Raw genomic sequence first — 24,481 nt, forward strand, 5'->3', positions numbered from 1 at the left:
ATCTCTGTTACGTACAGTAGAAAAGTAGATCAACAATATCAATCTTGAAAAATCTTAAGCTGAAAATAGATAGCAATACAGTGAATTCAATGATTATGAATTCAACATACTTCAAAATGTCATTTTTGGTCTCTGCTATCACTTCCTTATTTCCCAGTACTGTCATGATAAGAATCTGTGAGTCACCTATTAGGAATATCTGAAATTATATTCAAATGTCATAATGTCCAAAATCTCACTATGTAACATCAATAATTTTTGACTTATTAATTAGAATGTAAGCAAATTCAACTATGAAATATATAATGTTAAATTGCATTTCGTTCAAATGCAAATTACTGAAATATTACGTATCTTGACATCTTATTCCCAATACTTACTCTTCCCATAACAACCATGATCATGTACTTAAAGACCCACCACGGCCCAGTGACCTACTTTTTCATCCCACATGAACTTCGTGCAAATAATTCTGAAAATACTAGTATAATACAGCTATTCTACAAGATGACAGGTGGACAATTTAAGCCCTTCCTGAATCAGTATGTTTTCACAACTTTGTCTGCAAACTTATTCAGTTATTCTCTTTTCAGTACAGGTTAACATAGAACAGTTACTATCTCACACTGTAAAATCAAAGCGTGGTCTTAACTCACCTTAATACATCTTTAAATGCTGTGAATAATACTTCTTAAATTTAATAATGTTTTAGACATTAAAAACATTGTCTGGGCCTTATACATGTCACTGTCAATTTGTAACTAGATACTTGCTATTTCTCATTTTCCTCATGCAAAACATGTATAATTACTATCTTGGAATTACAAAAGAATACAGTTAATTTGTGGCGCATGATTTATTTACCTTAAAAGTACCCAGTCACAAGTAAAGCAACATTTTGACTCTCCTTCACATAAAATATTTATAATAATACATAGTAAATACGCTAAAATAATTCCATCTTGAATAAGCAACATGGTAAAATCAAATTAAAAACAACAGAGAAAATCAGCACTAGGCTCTAGGTGAACACAAACAAGTGCCAATAATCAAATATATTAAGACTTTAATCCCCAAAAGAAACAATAATAAGTACACTGACATCTAAAAGTAAATTCACATATCTTTTTTCTGACTTTGTTACCTAACGTTACATTTCACAAGGCTACAAGACATTAACGTAAAGAGAAAACAACGGCTTTATGAACTACCGCTCGAATATAACTATCTCAACCCAAACTAAAGATGTCTATGTTAATCATAATGTAATTTTGTCTGAATTGTTGTTGTTGAATTCAACATTTCATTTTATTTTCAGAATTGTGCTCATCAGTGACTTTGTTACCTTAATCCTGACTGTATCTCTTCCAGCCGCATCGCTCACGTTTACCGGTAACACAAAGTAGCCAGAAATGTCTTCACTGTAATACTTGTTGTTTATCAAGGATCCGTTACCAGACACACAGACAATGTGCTAGAAAAGATAGAACATCTTCAAGCTTTCTAACCCAACATGTTTATACGAAGAAAACGTTTATGAGAAACACTTTGCAAGTAAGGAACTCACTAATTAAAGGAATTAATTTTCATATTTAGATATGTCATGTAAATCAAAATCTTGATGAACTTTTATTATGTTTTATATGTTAACTAAATAACACACTGAAAATACAAAGAAATGATTCTCACACAATGCTGTTACTGATTTCGGAAATAGCATGCAACAAAGAATAAAAGATAAATGCTACTTAGTTAAATATTAAATAAATTGATAAAGTAATCGAATATATCAGATGGGCAAAACAACTTACCCGCTTTTTGTCGCTTGAGCAATGCATTACACCGCCTAGCGGACTAATTTTACCGCTTAAGGAGGAGCTTGTCTGTATATCACCAGCATTGGTGAAGACCCATGCTTGTTTACCGTTTGCATCTGTGTCATTGTCTTCGATATAATCACTTGTCTAAATAATGGGATGGAAGCGTTATTAAGTCGATTGTAGTGACTACTCATCATGCAAATGCACGTTGTGAACTTGCAATTCATATCTACTTTGTAAGTAATTACAATTTTTCCTTTAAAAGTAAGAAAGGGGACTTTTTACTTATTGTCTTTGTAGAGTGTAAGGGTAACACGCCCTTGTCAGAGTATCAAACTTACGCATATAAATTGGAAGTTAATTTCTTAACTAAGGGATAACAACGTGGTCTGTTATCATATTCCGGAAAGGACATATGTTTGGGCTTAAACTATTTGCCAAGATAGGCAGAAAATATGTCCCATTTGCTGTTTTCACATGTTTTACAAGCGTTTAAGGACTATGCTATTTTGATCATGCAAAATTCCGATGTAAAACTGAGATTATCGTAGCAGCGTGAGAAATGTACGGGAATCAAAAAGAAACTAATTATAATAATAAAAATGTATCTCCGAGTAAATTATAAAGTATCAATGACTCTCAAAAGCATGTCACAACAGTGCACTAGAAGAAAATGCATAGAAAGTTTCGGTGACAGTATTGGTACCGTAAGTCTCTCATATCTATACGATATACATATTCATCAATCAAGGATATGTCAGTGTAAATGAGCTGAGCGTTAGTTTTCTAAGAAATCGTCATTAAACTGTGTTACACAAATCACACGTGCACCGCTTTTTTTACAAAAATATGTCCACCATGTTTCCTTCAGTGAACGAAATAAAGGGAGTATTTTACCTTAGATTTCCTTATTGTAGAGTACGATTCACTTTCTAATCTAAATAAACCATCACTTTTTTATAACATCCCACTGTCCGATCTTTCTGATCACTTAACGATCACTCACAATTACAAAATAAAACCAACGTGTCATCAAAATTTTCACTCTACACGGCTTCATGGACATCACGGCCTACTAACATTAAATTTGTAATCATGCGCCAACCAAACAAATGATGAAAGATCGGGACTTTTTTAAAGATATGTTTTATTTCCTGTTTATTTTTTTTTTATTTTTTTTGGATATTCTAACCTTTAAACAAGCGAATTGTATGCACAGAAATAACGAAGACTTTATGCAATATAGCTTTTAGTTTAGATTTTGGACCTATATTTTTCCAGCCCAGCAACAGACATGTTTATGTTACAAACCCGGCTTTGTCTTTGAAATCAGTGTCAAAGGTTACTAGAACATAAATACAATATATAAACAATCACTTACCATGTTCTTGTAAGTCATGTAAGAAGAAAACGGCTCGTGTTTATACATTCATATATATATTACCACGAACATGAAAACAGTTACTTTTATTCCTTTGTTTACATTTCAAACATGACGGTTCACATGTACGTCCAAAAACGTAAATTTCGTGTTTTCAGACCCACATGATGTGTAAACGTTTGTAATTAAAAGTATGGTGTATTCGGAAAAACATTTGTAATTTCTGACGTGGTGAATATCATTGAAAGTATCATTTATGTTCACGAAATTTAATTAGATTTCTAAGTCTTATACTTGCAAAAGAAAGAGTTAACTTGATGGTCATAGTCGCTGGCTTCGCATTCCTCGCCCACCACCTACGTTGGATCAAAACCTCACTTAAGGTATAAAACATTTCACGTAAGGAAGCCATCCAGCTGAGGTTATTGTCTCGATCTAGGTACTAGTCTGAGCCCCCAAAAATGTATGGAGGGGCACCTGTAGTCTTTCCCCTACAACAAAACCTAGAAAAAGTTCATTTTGTCGTTTCGATGTTACTCTCAAACAAACAAATGAACAGTGTTCCCGTTTTTTGTTTGTTTGTTTGTTTATATTTTTGTATAAATGAATATGCAAAAAGGGTTTTTGTTTGTTTCAGTGTAAAGTCAAAATATAATGTTACAATTATGTATCAATTGTGAACAGCACATGCACTATATTTTCACGAGGGGTTAATGCTTTGATCTTACATGTAAAACAAAACATATTCCTAGTGTATAATCAAAGCCTTGAGATGTCTGGTGGTAGCGGGTTTTGCTTAGATCTAGATTTATTTTCATTTTAAATGCCAATCTCTAAATATACATGTATAAGAAACAAAAACTAATGTGCCTCATATCTAAGATAAACTCTGCCTGACCTTACATGAACAGCTGGATCTCAGTGACGTAACCATGGGCTGGAATACCTAATCATTGACAGGTCTAATATAATCTAAATGGCCAGTGTGAATGGATAGAAGATGAATATGAACTGCTTGATCATTGATAATTCATCCGCATTGTTCATGAATGGGACTACTTTGTGTAACACATGAACATCCTTTGGATTTGATTTGGAATCAAATAAAGATGCTACATGATTGTCAGAAATACACTTAACTTTGGTAGCCGGATAAACCCGCTACCAAAAAGTAAAGGTAAATATATATGATCCGCACTATGAGAAAACCAACATGGTGGCTTTGCGACCAGCATGGATTCAGAACAGAATCCATGCTGTTTGCTAATGGTTTCTCTAATTGCTATAGGCTTTAAAAGCGGACAGCATTAATCCTGACCAGACTTCGCGGAAGCGCAGGCTGGTCTGGATCCATGCTGGTCGCAAAGCTGTTGGTTTACTCATGGCGTGGCTCATATGTATATATGTATGTACTCGTGGAATTAAATGTTAAAGTATGTATTCACAGTGCAAATCATCCATGCTAAATAATACGTACGATATGTTTGCTTTCTAACTGTCTAACATGTCCGAAATGAGATATTCTATTTTTATCATAGAGCTCTAGTTTATTTTTCACCTTAAATTAAAGCAAACGTGTTCAATATAATTTCAAACTTAAATTTTGAAGTTTAGTAGGTTGAAGCATTCTCTAGATCAAGGGTATCTTTATTACCTTCTGTAGTCAGTCATTACCTATTGTAAAAAAGTGCTTTTTTAACCAAAGTGGAAAATTTCAGGTACCTGAAAATGCAGCTTTCTAAAAGGTCAGTTAGAATTTTCGATGTCATTTGTCAGACTTACCTTGTAATTAAATAATATTATTACAAAATTAATACTGCTATTTCTTTTGTTGCACTTTGCGGACTTGTGATAAAGTTATATATATTTTTCTGAACAGTACAATCCCTGTAAATGAGCACTACGTAAGCGCTCAGGCCCTTCTCGCACGCCATACCTATAGTTAGGACTTCTTTAATGTGTAAAGGCATGTGCACAAAAATGACAAATTTTGCCAACACCTGGTAAATTGTAATGTGTTTTTTAGAACAGTAATAAACGGAAATAGAAAAATAGCTCTCAGCTCATTAACATGGATAGTTCAGCTTTATCATTTATGTTATAGTTTTTCGCAGTTATACTTGATGACATAGAATACTGTCACCGAAAAGTGTGACACGAATATACTGATAACTTTTCTAACCTTACTTATTTAATTAAAGTAAGAGTTCAGCACTTCATAGTTTTAATGTATTGTCACATTGGAATAAAGTTTGTTTTACAGAAACTTCGAAATTCCTCAGAAATAATGTCATGTACCCCACCCACCTAATTCATAATTTCAAAAATGCATAGTCCTTAATAGTCTTAAAATCGTGTCTGTTCTTCGGCAATAATAGTTCTTTTTCTGCATAACACAGTGATAAATACTGACTACCAAATCAGGACAAGAAAACTCAATACTTCAAATGTCATTTCTGTAACAAGATTTTTCGTGAATTGTGTTTTCTTTTTTCGAGAGCAAGAAAGATCATTATACATCATTCAAACGGTCTCCGCGGAAAGTAAGAGATGGATATTAGATTTTTTTTTTAAATAATATAAAAATGTCTTGGTAAGTTTTTGCCTAAAACGTATTTTCCCAATTCCAAAATTGGCCAAAATTGTAATGTCGAATCATATTTCTGCTAACAATTTTGCGACATTTTTGCACATAATCTTACTCTATGACTACTAAGATTTCCTGTAAGTTTTGAAACAACCGATTTCAAAAACTTGTTTGTTATCAAAAATGGCCGAAATTGACAATGGAAAATACACAGCCAATTTTTGTTTTGACTCAAGCTTAATATGTCAAGTAACCAAAGTACATGGATAAATCCTTACCTACCAATGGCTATTAATATACCTTAAGAGATAAGTCCAATGTCGTGTTTACTTCTGTTACTCTTCTCATTCCAACTGTGATCTCATCTAATTTGAACACCGGTGGGTTGTCGTTCACATCAATCACATTTACCGTAACATTAATAGTGTCTGTATAATTGTCTTGATTTACATGTGTAATGTTCTCGCATTCACTTACGTTAAGGTTGATAGAACAATCCTTAACTTGTACAGTGAATGTGAAAGCAGTTTTATTTTCGTAGTCAAATTCCATCAGTGTAACAATGCTGCCATTATTTAAACCAATGGTAAATAGTTTAGTCATATCGTCCTCTGAAATAAGATTAAACAGTGCGTTTTAAATCACTTTTTTATATATCCAGACAAACCTTTTGAAGATCTACCTTCCCTTGAATAACTCTCAGACTGCCAAAACGCATCTTAGGTGAAGTACCAGTTGCAAAAATGTTTAAAATGGATTTATATGTTTGTTAGCATATATTTCATGTATTTGTAAAACAATCCTATATTGAAATGTGATCAATCAAAATGTTGATATTACATTCAAATGTTATTTCATTCAATTCAAAGGCTAAAATCAATCGCTTAATGTGGATAATCATGCATTATGGCAAAGGAGTTATTTTTTAAATAATGATGCTGCGAGGAGACTTTATCTGTTCCTCATTATTACAGCTGGGGAGTTTATATCTGGCTTTAGCTTCGATTTGTCTTGCAAGTACACATAGATGCAGTAACTAATAACATGTAACTAGTTAGTCTGGCTACCGACTAGATAATCTTTTTGATTTTAGAAAGAAATAATTCTTTTATATATTTTGACTTCATAAAGTCTTGGCTCTGATTATCTATGTTTTGAGAAGAAAAGGGACATAATTATACAAAACTTGAATAGCCTCAGGAGTTATCTCCTATGAACAAAACATACTGAACACAGACTAGTAACTAGTTTATGAGAAAAAAAGAATTACCTTTAATTTCGTAACAAGCATCGGAGTCACGATCTTGGTCATGTGCAGATACCTTACCAACGGAAATACCAGCTGGTTGGTTTTCTTTCACATTAAATGTTGCGTTGCCCTTAGTAAATGACGGAAGATGATCGTCCACATCGATTACTTTAACTGTAATGGTTGTCTTGTCGGATGGCAACGGTGGTACACCTCTGTCTGTCACGTGTATTTGAAACTATCCGAAGACGTTTTTGTATGTGTTATTAATCGTAAGCTCAGACAAAATATGACAAAACAATGTCCCGTTATTGACTGCTTGTTAACATGTATTTAGTGAGTTATAATTAGTCACACAACGATTTACTTACAAAAAGAATCTTCCTCACTATAATATGAAAAATACATTAACTTTAATTACGTATGAATCTAATGTTTTAAAAATACTAATACGTATTAAAGTTATTAAAACTTCTATAAGTATAACTTATAATATTTACCCTATATGTATTTTGAACCATAGCGTTAAGCTTCTTAATGACTTTTAAACTCCCACTAGCTTCCATTTTAAAGGTGTCGAAAATGCTGTCAGCTACATCTATTTCACTGATATTAAAGTCAGCCTGTGCATTTATACCCCTGTCAGCATCCGAGTAGTTAAAGTGATGCACCTCATATCCCAAGCTAACACACTAAAATAATTTTAGTCTATTGTCTTAAATGTCAGTTTCTAAATATTTATTTTCATACCTCAGAACATAAAACATGGGTTGTGAACATTTATCAAAGAGCTCAGGATACAATTTGAAAGGCTAAAGGGAAAATACATATAGAAAGAGAAACTTTTAATGATCTTCCTAACCTCATGTTAAAAATAATTGGCTAGTTTGATCTTTATATATGTGTATTTACCTCTCGCGCTCGTAAAAACATTTATGTCTTTTCTTTAGCAACTATAAATGCCAAAGATTAAAACAAAGTTGTAAATGATATTTTAACTATCGATGCAAAACATCAAACATGTATAATTGTAAAAAGATATGTTCCTTTTCTTTAGCAATCATAAATGCAAAACATTAAGCAAACATTTCTATTATAAACAACAGATGTTAATTCATGTAACATTGGTTTGAAATAAGGCAGACAACTTTACCTCGTAAACTTTGATTAAGTTCTCACTAGGCAAGTTTGTTATTTCTGGCGAATGCAGGTTGACGTCAAGCACCGTAATATTGACAGCCGATATATTCTTCTTTGGGGGCTCTCCGTGGTCTTCAGCAACCAGACCAAGAACATATGAACCAGCATATCCTATCAATGAACTGTTTACAAAGATTTCACCAGAAGCCTGATTTATGAGGAACAGACCAGCTGGTGAAGTGTCGTTCATAAAGAAATAGCTGATTAAACTATTGTTTGTTTCTGCTTGGTCTTTATCAACTGCCAAAACTTGAATCACCGACGTTCCAACCTCTGTCTTCTCTAAAAGACTCACATTATATAACTGGTACACAAAGTCTGGACTGTTATCGTTTATGTCATCTATTTTAATAGTTAAAATACTTGATGTGGACTTCTGTTCCTTTGGGTTCAGTGGGTTGTCTTGTGCTTTGATCCTTAATGTATAAACGGGCTTCGTTTCTCTGTCCAGCGCAGCTGATACTTCAATACGTCCCTAGGAGTGAACAATGTTGTTGGATTTAGCTTGTAGTTTATTGCAAATGAAACGGCGTCTTAAAGTATGATTTATATTCCTTTTTACATTTTTTTTATTTCTGAGAAATAAATGAAATCAATAAATTGAAGTCTAATCTATCGCAGTAAGTTAAATTTATGGTTTCGCTTATACACCAGATGATGTTTCTAAATCAACCATTTTGAATGTGAAACTTTGATTTTATTGCACTGACGGCAAAAATGTTCTATCTTGACACAGAAAAATAACGCAAATCCTCTTGTATAAGCGTTACTAAAATATGCCTGTGTTTCCATGACCCATAGTCGTAATTTTCAGAAATTAGTTCATTTCAACACTTAAATGATATTTAAATCTTACGGATATTATCAACAATTATATATCAAAGTTACATAATTTAACTTCAGTTTTTTCCAAAAATTATGAATAAAAACTTAAATATTTTGCGATGTAAAATTGTAATAAGTATAATTATCATTCCAATGAACCTACACTGGTGGTATTGATAGAAAACTTTCCGTCAGCTCCTTCCTCTATATCGTAGGTCACATATGCATTTAGACCATCGTCGACATCGGATGCTGAAACCTTGACTACAAAATAGCCTGGAGAGGCATTCTCTGGAACATTTGTTTCATTTATGAAGTTCACAAATTCCGGCTTGTTATCATTGAAGTCTAGTACAGTTACAATGACTTCTTCAGATAAGCTCAATGGAGGTACGCCATTATCTGTGGCAATTACGTTTAGCGTTACAACTGAAGTGTCTTCTCTGTCAAGATGTCCATTCTTTCGGAGAACACCTGTAATATGATACCAATATAGATGTCTATTGCGACTTGATACTGAAATATATGTTTACTGATTCTTTTACTATACATCTGATTTGCCTTACTGGCTTTTCTAACACTAACTGGGCAATGAGAAACTTAATCAGTAAAGATAGATGCCACATAATGCTAAATACATATTGACACGTGGTTCCTTCAAATATTGAAGCTAGTTCAAATTTAGAGGCATTTTATTCATTTGTCAAATATTTCAGTCATGTACTCGAAACCTGCCTTTGGATAGTGTATACTAAGTTTGGGTGTGTACAAAATATAAAGATGATCAGTATATTTGTAAGTTAGAAAGAAAACTTTTAAAACATTATTTCCCATGTAACGAAAAAATGGCTTACTTTTCAGATGTGCATTGCAACATCAACGTGCTATTTTTTAAAACATCAAACGAGTGTCTACGAGTATGACATAATCTACAGATAAATTCATTCTCTGGAAGATACTAGTTATTATTACATTGCCTGACTAGCATGGCAGGTGGACTGTCTGTATATCTTAGATTCTTACAGACTGTACCAATGTTCTAACTGTTTAGTTATCAGTTTTGAAGTACCAACCGGAAATGTCTTTTCGACTTTGCATACAAAATTTAAATAAAAACAAACAAAAATCTTTATTAATGTACGGTAAACATTAGATAATTTCTTTTAAAACACTAGCTGATTAAATTCGTTTCCCCATCATTTCACAGAGATCTATTTCTGAAATGTGAATAAGCGTATAATTATATCAATGTCTTACCTGTATCCGGGATTACATCAAATGAATTTGATTCGGTTGATGTATTGCTGAGTTGGTATGTAATTGTCCTGTTCTCGTCTGGATCAGTTGCACTAATCGTGAGAAGAATTGTAGGATCTTGTGCATTTTCACTCACACTGACATTATATGGCAGTCCTTTAAATTTTGGATAGTTGTCGTTGATATCTAATAGAGTTATAGTCAGTGAGGCTGAAACAGAATGCAACAAGTTCAGTCAAATATCATATGTTTCTGCAAAAACTCACCTTAACCCTGAATGTATAACGAATTTTGTTTTGTTATAATCCTTGTAGAAAAGTATTACATGTACAACAAATCTGAAAATGGTAATAGCAACCGCCATTAAGAGACTGTTAATAAAAGTTACCGTGCCCTGACCATCACGACCTTGTAAGCGGAACATTCGCACCTTCTGATGTCAACTTCATATAGCGACGCAAGTGTGAAATACGGTACAATGTGTGGATTCGGTGTGCCTTTAATTCTATTCATAACTTTAAACATACTTTCATATCCATAATTGCTTTCGAACTAAAATGCACAATATTACATTGCATAAAATATGCAGCAACACTTCAATAATTCAATATTCAGGTTTTAGCATGTAAGGCTAAAACACTTTTACCTTTTTGGAAACAGAACTAAATTTTAATCACGAAATATGCAAAGACCTTAACCTTTTTGGTCTCCTGTCCCAACCAAACAAATTTGTGTTATTATAATAAGTAAGATCGTATTTTTCAGGTGAAAATAATACATCACGTGAAGGTAATTGTAACTGTAACAGACCTGTTGCGGTTTGTGGACTAGGATTAAAGGCATTCAGGTCCTCAGCTTTGATTGTAAGAACAACAGTTTTAGCAGTTTCTCTGTCAAGGTCGCCTTTGACATAAACTGAACCACTGGTTTGATTTACTCCAAAGTAGTCCTGTATAATATTATAATATGAAAAATAAAAAGTTAATTCTTCAAAATAGTCCCGTTTGCATACAATTTAAAATATACTAGTATATCAAAGAATCGATAGCACAGTACTAATGGAAGGTGATTTGTGTTAACACGTGTTCCAAAAATTGCACAAACGCTGACAGCGCTTTGATAGTTAGAAACCTTATACATATAAAAGTCGATTCGTATAACTATATCATTAACATGACCCTGCGCTTTGATGATATATACGGTTATGCATTCAAACCCCATGTAAAGTAAAAACGATGTTAAGCAAAGGCATATTAGCTTTACTAGTAAATTACTGAGCCATTGGTATACAGTCAAATATGTTGAACTATTTTTACTGGGCATGAGTATTTGTAAGTTTGTGATCAAATCCACGGCTGCCTCAAACGTGGTGATACAGTACCCCAAATTTTCCGGTCTGTAACAATAATGAAGTCAGAGGTGGCAAATTATTCCGTAATGTACACTTTATTGTACAGCGGATAGATACTATAGTGCGTTTTATTTGACCTGGCGGGGCGGAGTTTATCTCCGGCTTATGAAAATAATGGTAATCTCAAAAATGGGCAAAATAGGTAAAACTACGACGGTTACAGTGTAAGGTAGACGACAAGTGAATAAGAAATCAGGTTGCCGAATATACTACATATCCTGCACAATAATGCAGTGGACCGTCGCGAAACCACGCCCGGCCAGGTCAATTAAGATGGAATATAAATAGTTGATAGACTGTCTATTCCTGATTAAAATCTGCGCGGTTACATAGAGAAGGTGATTTTGATAAATCACCTTCCAAAATGATAATATCTGTGGCAAAAATTGATGCTTTTACATATAACAATTTTATCCCACAGGCATTTACGTCAGGAACCGAACTTTTGATCTGTTAATATGACATCTTATAAAGCATAGTTTACCTTGACCGTTGTAGAGTTAACATAACCACCATATTCATTAGTTGCCTCTACATCTACTATGGTATATCTTAGATCGTTATTGGTATCGGCATCTGTTGCTACGCAGGACGTTACAGTCGTCCCAGTTTGTGCACTTTCAAGAATAGAAGCCGAATATTCTGACTGGTTAAATACTGGTAACGCGTCATTTACATCAAGTATATCAATGTGAAGTGTAGTTGTACCATTCCGTGGTGGCGAACCTTGATCAATCGCTATAATGGTGATATTATAGCCGAATTTTGTTGTTTCTCTGTCAAGTTTCGCACCGATTTGCACATAAATCTCGCCACTACTTGGATTTATTGCAAAGTGGTCCATTGCACCAGCTTGGATAAAATATTGCAATTTACTGTTCCGATCTGTACCATCGGCATCAGAAGCAGAAACTATTCCGACAGTGGTCACTTAAAAAAACAGAAAAAAAAGCAAATAAGTGGAGTAATGACAAAAATGCTAAAACCATAAATTAAAGATTAGTATATGAGTTACAAAATTTTAAGTACTTCATTTTTAGATAATTCCTAAAAATCATGTTATACTGCAAATATTGCACACGTAACACTTTAAAGATTTTTCTTTTTAAAAATACAGAGGTGCATAGGAATGTTGTTTCCCTCAACAAAGATATAATTAACAAGCATACAAGGATTCCTGCAAATATAAAGAGTGGTACTGTACAAGACTATAAAAGATTCTAAATAGAGTTCTAAAGAACAAAAATGGAGCTTTTATAGGTACACATGCGAAGGAAGAACGAGTACGAGTACTGTTTACCTTTGGGGGTTTTGGATAATATGCTGTTACACCGAAACTTGAGTCTTTAAAGAAAATCATTCAAAGGGCTACAACTGTTATAATTGTTGATAGCCATATCAAACAATCTGCCCATGGATAAATCCAAAAGTTTTCATTACCGTGATTTTGATTTTATCTAAAATAGGCCCATAACTCATGTATATTAATTCCGGTATCATAAGCAAGTGCTTGTTGTAACAATAATTGTTTAATTAATAAGAGTGCTAAATCCTTCACTTTTTGAAACCTCAAAGTAGGTTAATGTATGATTTCTGATACGCAGTTAATGGTGTCTTTGTAGGGAAACAGGAATTCTACTTACATTGTCCAATTTTTGACGTTGAATTTTCAGTTATTTCTTCATGAAACAGCGATTGATTAAATTTCGGATAGTTGTCGTTGATGTCCTATAATGTATTTGTAAGATAAACTGTGTTTGCAGATATTTCATAGCTTATATAATACAACATCAAATAAACAGCGATAATTATAAGTACCTCAGTGCCGTCTGTTATACTATTTCAGTATCATGACAGATTGTTTATATTTCACATTATACATGTATGTCGAAAACAGAACTAAATCTTTTGGTAACTGCTAATATTAAAGTATGCCGGTAAATACATTATACATCTGTGTAAGACATTACTGTATGTTTTGCGAATGATCTAAAGTGATGTTTGATATAAAGGCATATGCTTACTCTAAGATATGTATGCAAAATACTTAACTCATTATAAAAAGATACACTTCTATTTAACTTCTGTTTTCAAACATCAATAAATTGCGGACTGTCAATAAAACATGTATACACATGAAAAAATACCATGTGAGTCTTACCTTATTATCTTTCCTTTAATAATTATCAAGAATTATCTGAAGGGTTTGCTGACTTAATGTTAAGATGGCATCAAATCATTCAACCAATCGCATGCAATCGCGTTTCAACAATTGTTTAAGGAAGATTTTCTCGTAAAATACATTCAGTTTATACATAAACAATCTAAGAAAATATTGTGTGAAATACCTTTCAAAATGCTTAATATTGTACCTACTTGTACATGTATCAAAACGGTTGCATTCGAAGCCAGAGAAGGTTTACCGAGATCACGTGCTTCAACAATTATCTGTATAATTCCGGATTTGTTATTCAGTTCTTCAAAATCTACTGGATTGTTCAGAAAAAGTTCACCAGTGATGTTATGTATGCTTATGTTGTCGAACATATGACTTTCAGATATAGTCAGAATGCTATATATGACCTTCCTGTTATTTGTTCCTTCTTGGTCCCGATCAGTCGCCTACGTTTAAATAAACCAATTACAATAAGATGGCAAAGAAAAATACATTTTACCTATGCGTTTGTTTATAAAACATTACGTAAGCTAAAGAGATAGTAGATTTAAAGAGCTTCTCCACAGAGTTTTAATTGTTTATATGGAGCATAAAAATAACATGACCTATATTCCTAGTCATTCTTAATACGTTATTTTGAAAGCAAACAGACTATAAAATATTTTCACAAGCTTACCTCAAGTTTAACAACAGGTGTCGTATTGTATTTTGAATCATTTTCATCAATGAAGGCAGTAGACAGGTTTCTATAGAATTCAGGTATGTTATCATTCTCGTCAGTAATATGTATTATTAGAGATGTAGAGTTGCTTCTTCCTCGTCCTCCAAAGTCTGTCGCGGTGTAGGTCATGTAATAAATATCGACCTTCTCTCGATCAAGTTCTTCGGGGCATTTAGTGCATTTTGTAGTTATTTTGCCAGTGTATCGATCAACCTCAAATCTGAAACGTGTTGTCTAAGATCGTCAAATTTTTGTATACGTATTGTTGACTGAAAGAAGTTTATTAGAAGTTGTTAAATGTATAAGAGTTATAAAACGTTGGTGTTGGTACATTTTCTTGTCCTTTGGACATTGAAGTCCGTTTAATGTTTTATGGGTTAAGATGGTGCCAGGGGGCGTTAGGGTTGATGCACATTTGATTATTTCCCTTGAACAAACTATCAAGCAGAGTCAGCAATCACTTTGCTTTATTGCGTTCTATGCTTCCAAATGATCTTCGTACAGACCTTCAGGAATTTGCCTTTTGTTTGTTGATTTGTGCAGTGTTGAGCTGAAGAGGCTTGTATTATTCCGTATAACCTTGACAAAACAATTTGCCAACATTAAATCGCCCCTACTGGATGTACACACGTACTGAGTGCACAATATACTAACTACTGGTTAAGGTAGGTTTAACATAGGTTTAATAGTATATTACATTAAATGCGTGCGTACATTCAATGCAGGAGAATTAATTCTGACCCAAACCATATGACCAAAAGGTCCAAGGAAATCTCATTTCCTGGCATCTGTATTAATTTCATATTGAAAGATGAACTTTTGAGACCATACAAGCGACTTTATAATTTAATGTATACCATATATACTATACTTTAATTCAATGACTAATATTTGTTTATAACTTTAAAGTTATGAATCCTCGCGAATGAATGAACAATTGCACGATACTGGATGATAGCGTTGAACTATTTCGGAAGGACAACGCTAAATCTATATCCCTCCACCTTCGGCGGGGTACAATAAAACTTGAAAAGGAAAAGTACTCAGGTAACAATGTTGCTTGCGTTGTTGATAGATGATTTAGAGCGTATATTTGCAAGGGTTCAACCAAAATTTATAGCAAACGTAACTGTGCCTCCGTGGCCGAGTAGCTATGGCCGCTGACTTCAAATCACTTGCCCCTCACCTAGAGTCTCACTTGAAGCGCTTAATTCTTCATGTGAGGGAGCGGTCCAGCTGACTTACCGAAGGTCGGTGGTTGTACCCAGGTGCCCGCTCGTGACAAAATAATGCATGGAGGGGGGCATCAAAGTTAGAAAGTCATCATAAGATCTATAACTGTGTCAGTGCGACATAAACCCAAAAAAAAAGCCACGCTTCCCGATTGAATTATTTTTGGTTGGAAGGAGGGCAAATGTAGTCTAATTATTAGGTGAGTAATATATTGTCTGGCAATTTTTATACAACTTGTTTGATTACCAAACTTTTCAGAAATGATCGCCATTAAACATTTGATGTTTTCTGTATATTTTAGAATTTATGATATTTAATAAGTGAAGTCTACATGTACATCTTCTTTCTTGTATTGCTAGTGCAAAATAAATGGAGATACTACGGGAAACAAGTGAATCTATATATATATATACTAACTATGAAAAACTGTTTAATAATCGTATTTTTACCTGTTGTTCCCTCCCGATATTGAATATGTTATGTTCCCGTACTTGTCAGAGTCCTCATCCATTGCCTAAAACAAAGTCCACGAAATTATAAAATTCTGACAAAATGTGTATTTTCCCTGTCTATACTTGACTATATCATAAATACATATGACGAACTGCTATTATTTTATAAAGTTTGCATACTGTTGTTTCACATACGAAAAAAATGTTTTAACACGACTTTGTTCGAACCGTTTCAAATTTTTCTTTTGGCAAAATGAAAACTGTTTTATAGCTGTTTTACACTATACATGTACATGAATATATACAATAAATAAATAGTAGTAGTAAAGGTCGCCGACTTCGAAAACACTTGCCGTGCCTTGGATGAGAGGGAACAATCTAGCTGGCTTACGGAAGGTCGGTGGTTCTTACCAGGTGCCAGTCCGGGCCCGAAATAATGCTAGAGAATGTATATGGGTCTTCCTTCGACAACAAACGCTGAAAAATCGTCGTTTGTGTCAGTATGATATTAAACCTTACAAAAAATAAAAAAGGGTACTTTTTATGGTTTAGAGTTATTATTTCAGTCTGTTTCTATTCCCCTCCGTCAGCCAAAATGTGTCAATATAAAGTAAGTAAAGAAAGTTTTCATACTGTGATTGTTCCAACAGATGTACTTGAATTAGAGTTTTCTGCGACGTAAAAATTGTAGCTCGAGTTTTGAAATTGTGGATTGTTGTCATTCATGTCGGTAACGGACAATAAAACCGTTGCGGTTTGATTTGCGTTTGAATTGTCGTGTGCTATGATCTGAAAGAAAAGCAATTCAGTGATACAATGATAAAACAAAGAAAAGCATTGCTATTTCGTAGACATAGAATGTAAACCTCCGGTTGCAGTGGTTATAATGAACGTTGACTTTTTGATGTCGAACTTATCTGACCCTGTCTGCTTTTCACGGATTTGACCATTTCTGAATTTTCCATTAATACAAATTCTATAAGACTGATTCTCAGCCAAGCAAATAGATATTAATAATAACTGAATTATGGTATAGTAGTAATACTCTTTAAACGATTTATCCACAAGATTCATTTTTAAACACTAAGTCAGTATTTGAACTACTGGCGTTGGAACTTGTATTAAATATGATGAAATGCCTGAAATTCCATGGTACTGATTGTCTTAATATAAACATCTAATTTAAAATGATGGTTACTTATGTCAAAAAGTGCAGATACTAACGTCATTGTTCATTTTTCTAACTTCTGTAAAAAGTACGATCCAACAATCGCAGCATAATTATACTACATTTATATCAAATACATTGCAAACTTAGATTTCATATCTTCTTAACATTACTAACATTCTTTTTTGAATTGATTTCCGAAACAATTACTTTTACTTTACTTATGAAGACAACATGATAACTGGAATGTTCGAAAGATATCACAGGACTTTATATGCCTTTATAAACGTCATTATACAACTACTAAGCAAATAACGTTTTGTAAGATGTACACACTAGAATGGTTATACTCTGTATAGTCTCAAAATCAAGCAGCTGTGGTCTGACAACCCTTATCAAGACAGAACCTGATTTTTGGATAGTTGCTGGTGATATACTGAAATCATGGCATTCTGTTCCATTTGGATATAAAAGTGAAAGTTCGACCCTTGCATTTACACCCTGAAAGAAAGGTGGATTTTGAGTTTATAATAATCTATTTTATGCATACAATTTAAGAACGGGCTATGTTTGTGTTGAGTAATGAAGGAAGAATCTTTTAAATATCATTATTTATATACTTATATAAATATAATTATAATAATTATTATCTTATTTCAATTCTTCAATTATTACATGTGTCAAGGCATCTTCGTTTAGAGAGTTGACACCATCATTTCTTATTGATATGTGCTACATGGAACAAAATGGTAAGTTCGCAGTCAAAATACCATCGAAAACAAAGTTATGACGGTTTTCATTTTAGAATCGAGCAATGTAACTGAACGAAAATAGTTACCTATGAATACTATCAGCACTTGACACGTAAACATGTGACACAAAAGAAAAAGCAAAAAAAAATACTGATAGCTGTCGTATTTATATTGCAATTTATATTATTTTACTTGTATTTTCAACAGATGCGTCCTATTTCCATATGTGGTTTATAAATTATCACCCTTGTTTTTTATAAACTTTTGTTAGCAATATCCTGTTAACGTTAAAGCGCGCATGCCCTTGGGAACCCGACACTAAATAATTCGCATTTTTGGGAGGATGTGGGCAAAATATAATAACATCCTAGTAATTTTCCGTAATTAGTGGTTTCTGAAATTATTTTGAATGGATTTTAAATCCAAACCACAACAAGAACAATATTTAAACGCAATCTGACTGAAGTATAGCTCTAATTAACGCCAAGCACATAGGATCTGAAGACGTGCTATTGATAGCCTCGTTCTGATGACCCATATGGTAGTCAATCAGAGCCCACTTACAACTTTTTGCAAGCGAAAGTAGACGTTTCAAAAATCTATATTTAGCCTTGGTTTTTCATATTTACAATTCTTATGGCGACCACATCGTGACTACGCCTTCGTGGTTCGAGAAAAATCATATGTCATGGTACGGACTTGGACACGTAAGGTGTCAGACAGCCGGTTAGCTCAGTCGGTAGGGCACTCGCCCTGTAAGTGATAGGTCCTGGGTTCGAGCCCCGGACTGACTGCACATTTTTCTCACCCTTTGACATTCGACGCTATTTTAATGGTTCAGCCAAATGCTTGCTGAAACAAGTAGTCTGATTGGTTCAAATAAAATAGATTTGCGAAGATAGAAATAGCAATATCGGAAAACCAAAATATACAGAAGACGAATGTGAATGGCCATTGATTTGAACATATTTGGGAAAACTGTCATAAATGTCATATATAAGAACGGTTTTCCTCCTATTAATAGTAACTTATTTTAAATTAAATCTGCTCTAATAAAGGATAAAAGCTTCTCGATAGATTATCTTTTAATGAAGACAAAGGAATTAAAACAAATCAATACCTCATCTGCATCATCAATCGTAATACCAGACGACCCTATAAGCGTTATAGGAACACCTTCAGGAGTATTCTCTTGCACCTTAGCCATGTACGTTTCGTTTCCGAATTTAGGCGGGTTGTCGTTTAAATCTTCCACTGTTATGGTAACTTCTGTAGTAGCAGTAGTATTACCATACTGATGACCGTGATATTGCTCTACCTCTTGGACCTGTCCCGTAATTATAACTTTCACTCCAGATATGATGCATGTAATATTATAGACTTGTTAAAAAGGAAGGTATACACCGATGCATGTATAAAAGATGATAGGGTTCAGGAAACTTATTGTATCTTTTAAATATGAAAATTGCATGTATTCTTATCAACTTGACAAATTTGTTAATGTCTATAAAATCTGTAAAAAAACTCTTAGCTCGACTGCACCAGCTTTGGCGGAACTCTATAATACTGGTACATGGAATGGACTCAATGCTTTCAAAGAGTCTGGTAATATAGCAAAATTGACCTCAAGTAGTGGGCATTTTTACAGTCGCCACATGGCAATTAAAAACTGATGTCGTGAAAATTAATGGAGTTCGTAAGAGCCTTTGGAAGCATAGAGCGCAACTATAGCAAACTAGATTTTACTGTCTGGTTATGAGAAACAAGGGAGAGAGCAAATAATTCGTATTTCACAGTGTAATACGTCATTCGGATCATATGCAGTTACAATTTACCCCGATGGTTAGAAAGTTTTGCATAGCCCATGGAACGTATAGATATTTGTTACTTTTTTATTAGAATTTTGAGAAGTATTCATTAAACTAGTTATCTAACAGCTCGCAAATTATTTATGAACAGAATAATCAAATAAGGTAAGTTGACCCCATGTTACGAGTTACCAGCATAACTTTTATATGACGTCACATCATTATGACGTCATACTTTATGTCATACTTTTATGACGTCACAGCTGAATCATAATTGAGCTAATTGAATTCGCTCAGGACTAGGGATCAAAACGTGTTTTACGGTCCTACACATAAGTCAGTATGACTTTTTATCATAATTATGTTTTTGAAATGTTGTTTTCAACCGTTTGGCCCTGAAATAATTCGTATGTAATGGAACAGAAGTAGAATTTCTTATGTCACAATCGTAGGGGGTGAAATGTAACAGCCAACCATATTTTATCGTAGTTTCATGTAAAGGCGATTTCGCTATATGTTTATATAGCAATTGCTGCGGATCGTGTTAGAAACAGCTATCTACATCTGTAAAAAGATACTTTATATCAGAGAATTAAAACACACCAAAATGTTGAGTATACAGACGCCAGCTACAGTATGAATGTCTCCAAAATCTCTGTCTATTTCGCCTGCAGTTCTAATTTCACCATCCTGGCTTATGTTGAACAGCGTTGAGCAGTTTCCTTCAAAACAGTTTAACAGATTATAAGTGATATCATTGATTTTCGTGTCAATATTTTTCATAGCTCAACAATTGAAAAAGTGTGAGAGAAGAAAGACTGCGTAAACGAATCCATTAGCTATTTAGCATGTGTCGATACAAAGACTTTATTATAAAAATGTATTTAGGCCTACATGAAATTCCGTTGACTAGTCTCTTACCAGGTAGAATTGTATAATTTACAGGATTCGGTACACCCGTGTCTCCATCTCTAGCTGCAACTGTCACCACATACTTATTCTGAAAAGCATCCATAAAGCAAAATTATCTTTGACGAATGGAAATTGTAAACAATGATATGCAAGGTCTTACATAATCCACGTGTAGTTAAGTGGTTTTTGATGTGTAAAACTTGTTCAGGTTAAAGGATGCCAGATAGGTTTCCTTTGAATTCTGTTTCCTATAATGTTAAATAATTCTACATGTTCTGCGTTTAATTTTACGTTTCAAGTAAAACAATATAAAACTGAAATGATCTTATCAACTGACGAAACTTAAGTACTCACTAATTTTGCCTTTTCCTGTATTGTTTGCCTGTATGGTATTCCTGTGAAGAATGGTGCTGTATCCTGAACGTCTAATACTCTAATTATTAGATCAGCTGGATCTCCAGTATTTCCATTTCCTTTATCATCCTAAACAAGTGCAAACGTTAATTTGTGATGTAATCTGTGCCTACTGGCATTTCATTTCAACACTTGACCTGACTGTGTCTATATATTGGCTTAAAATAGGTCCAGAAGGGAGAAGCGTTTTTTCCCCATGATAGCGATCTAAGTTTAAAGTTTAAAAGTCGACGATGCATCCATAAAGTCTTACGTTCTATTCTACTACACACAGTGTGGCTGATACTTTTCAGTTACTTCAGAAAAAAAAACTGTTAATTGGGACTGTTTTTATAACTATTTAAGTGAGGATCTGCCGAAATGTACAATTTAACAACGAATAGCTTACCTGGGCTGTCACTTTAAACTGATAATAACTGTTTGTTTCGTAGTCTAATTCTTTTTTTAATGATACAATGCCCGTTATCTCGTTCATTTCAAACGTATCAATGTATTCTTCTGCTGTCTTGTTAGACTGAAACAAATCACATGTAACATTGATCGAGCCCTATAGAAATGGGACGCCTTAATTAAGCAAAACGTTATGAGAGCTAATATATACTTGGCTTTCAGAATAACCTGGAACGTCTTCGAAATTTAAATATATTCTTCACTTTGTACATCTTGCACTATCCTCAGTCAATATAGAAGTAAATAACGTTCCTAAGCAGGGGTCACATGATGGTCACGGATTTTAATACATTAACAACAAACAAAGAGAGAGAAACTCTACAAACTGACGTAAGGTGCTTCCGGCTCTCACGTTGATAATACTGGCCTACCTTCTGTGACAACGCGAATTTAGAAGTTGAACCGAAATTCTGACTAATAACCAGTCGTATGACAGATGCACTCACACTGGATAGTTTAAAGCAAATTTATTAATACTACAAACCGACGCTTAGGATAGACATTCGGAAACACCTATCCACAAACCTTTGAATCAGTCTTACATGGTACTCCAGAAATCAAAACAATTTAATGATTATTTTGTAAACATTTCTCCTCCAAGTTTAAACTCTGCCTGGTTTAGTATTCTCAGATAAGCCTAGTTAAGTAAATAAGTGATACAGAGTAATATTACCTGTGTGGTTGGCTGAAATAGAAAATAGCAAATGTGAAAGCACGGGATATTTTGCATTTCATCCAGACATTTAAAACAGTAAGATGGTTTAACCCAGAATGACAATTGTTAACTGTCTCTTTTTTTAGACAATTTCACACATCGCTTACATAGAGAAATTTGTTAAACCTAAGTGACAGCGTAGCAAGGAATGTAATGTAAACATATTGGGCATGCTTTGTATGGCCAAAATATGAATCACGGACTAAATATTTAACAACATCTGTCTGATCAGGACATGTTCATTTTGAAATAGATATTTAAATCATCGCATGCCGACACTGTCAGCACATAGATACGTAAATGAGATACATTTGTTAATAATAAACTACGAGAAAAAATACTTTTGAAAAACAGAATCTTACACAAAATAGACCATGGCCAATCAAAGTATACCAATATGCTTTAAAATGGAAAATAAATATTTCCTAACACAGCAACTTCTTTAGAGAGTCATGTAACTGATAAAAGGTTTCTATGTATAGAAACCTAAAACAAAGGAATTGTCGAATCCAGCAAACCTTGCAAAGTAATCGACTTTCAAACTATCTTAATCTAGTTTATACTAATTTTTCTTAGCTCGACTGTGGTGAAAGCTTCAAACTTATTTGAATCACTCTCGAGTTCACTTCCTGGAAAACAAACCAGTACTGGTGTCATATGAGAAGGTTTGGTCGTGACCCCAAAGGGGTTCGAACTGCTCTCTGGGTCACCGCTCCTCTTTCTTATAACTGCTTCATAAATCATAGAGCAACTTATGTGATTTCATAATTAATACTTTTATTCGACAATAAATTGACATGGAAAAGTATATCATATTAATGAATCAGTATTTAAGAAAACATCACCTCTGAAACTACAATGTACGCCTACCTTCATTTTGTATCTAATTCCTGCATCTCCAAAGTTTCCGTTGTCTAAATCCGATGCATTAACATTATTATACGTATTATTTCCAAAGTATGGCAACTAAAATGACAAATTATACCGTCTCACTATTGTTTAAATGATAAATGAAAACTGAAACCGATAATATAAGCAGGTTTTTCATATGACTCCTTATATAAATTTCCTGTCGATAGAGTAAAAATTAATGTCTGAAACTTGAAGAAAAAATTACGAAATTTAATTTCTGAAAACACCTATGGAATGGTTTTTACGTCAGTAGCACAAACAATGGATCGGCAATTCATATAAATCATTGCCGAAATTATTACGTACCTCTTTAATTTCCCAAGTGTACGGCCAGTTATGAAGTACTGGAAAGTTGTCATTGGTGTCTATGATATATAGTTGCACGTTAAAAAATAACTGAAAATAACAATTTGTACGTAATTTATACTTAAGTATATGCAAAAAGGATCAAAGTGGCATAGCGGCTCAACTATTTCGAGGTATAGTGCATAATGGCCAGTGGGTCAAAGGCTGAAGGTCATTTTTAATGATTTTTGTAGATCATTTACCCTTAATGCTGAGCGCCAAGCGAGGAAGCTGCTAGAACCATTTTTTACGTCTTTGGTATGACGCGGCCGGGGATCGAACCCACGACGTCCCGCACTCGAAGCGGACGCTCTGCCACTAGGCTACCGAGGAGGTTAACCACTGCACGGCAGATGCACTTTGAACAAACGGAAACATATACATTTAAGTGAACAGAACTGATAGAATGACATAAGAATCAACTTGAAATAGGAAACTGTTTTGCTGTTACTGAGTACTATGTACATTTCTTAGCAAATGGATAACGCAAAAAGTCTGATGATCATACTAAACCGTCTTTTTCATATGACTAGGTTATACAAAACTGGACCGGCATACTTTTCCTACATCTATCTGAACAAAACGTGTAGCTTTAAGTTGCTTTTTTATAAAAGTCATAGCACCATCCTTACGACAAATGAAACCATAACAGTCATACTTCTTGTACGACTTTTATTGAACCCTGAAACGGTC

General features: G+C 33.8%; 1 protein-coding gene across 1 annotated transcript in view; it reads right to left on the reverse strand.

Moving 5' to 3' along the window:
• Positions 1-24,481, reverse strand: part of LOC123562164 (protocadherin Fat 4-like) — a 48,082-nt gene that overhangs the window by 9,489 nt on the left and 14,112 nt on the right. The window contains exons 6-30 of the mRNA XM_053525759.1: positions 23,750-23,839; positions 23,402-23,497; positions 22,490-22,501; positions 21,755-21,880; positions 21,307-21,435; positions 20,962-21,040; positions 20,644-20,762; positions 19,353-19,559; positions 17,817-17,981; positions 16,946-17,101; positions 16,310-16,374; positions 14,583-14,847; positions 14,107-14,352; positions 13,374-13,458; positions 12,215-12,660; positions 11,130-11,268; positions 10,320-10,529; positions 9,226-9,536; positions 8,191-8,712; positions 7,538-7,729; positions 7,059-7,275; positions 6,089-6,399; positions 1,812-1,964; positions 1,346-1,474; positions 111-199 (exon numbers count right to left, since the gene is read on the reverse strand). Of these exons, the coding sequence (XP_053381734.1) occupies positions 111-199; positions 1,346-1,474; positions 1,812-1,964; positions 6,089-6,399; positions 7,059-7,275; positions 7,538-7,729; positions 8,191-8,712; positions 9,226-9,536; positions 10,320-10,529; positions 11,130-11,268; positions 12,215-12,660; positions 13,374-13,458; positions 14,107-14,352; positions 14,583-14,847; positions 16,310-16,374; positions 16,946-17,101; positions 17,817-17,981; positions 19,353-19,559; positions 20,644-20,762; positions 20,962-21,040; positions 21,307-21,435; positions 21,755-21,880; positions 22,490-22,501; positions 23,402-23,497; positions 23,750-23,839 (4,559 nt within the window). The remainder of the gene's footprint in view (positions 1-110; positions 200-1,345; positions 1,475-1,811; positions 1,965-6,088; positions 6,400-7,058; positions 7,276-7,537; positions 7,730-8,190; positions 8,713-9,225; positions 9,537-10,319; positions 10,530-11,129; positions 11,269-12,214; positions 12,661-13,373; positions 13,459-14,106; positions 14,353-14,582; positions 14,848-16,309; positions 16,375-16,945; positions 17,102-17,816; positions 17,982-19,352; positions 19,560-20,643; positions 20,763-20,961; positions 21,041-21,306; positions 21,436-21,754; positions 21,881-22,489; positions 22,502-23,401; positions 23,498-23,749; positions 23,840-24,481) is intronic.

This window comes from Mercenaria mercenaria, chromosome 2 (genome assembly GCF_021730395.1).
Source record: "Mercenaria mercenaria strain notata chromosome 2, MADL_Memer_1, whole genome shotgun sequence".
Classification (NCBI taxonomy): domain Eukaryota; kingdom Metazoa; phylum Mollusca; class Bivalvia; order Venerida; family Veneridae; genus Mercenaria; species Mercenaria mercenaria.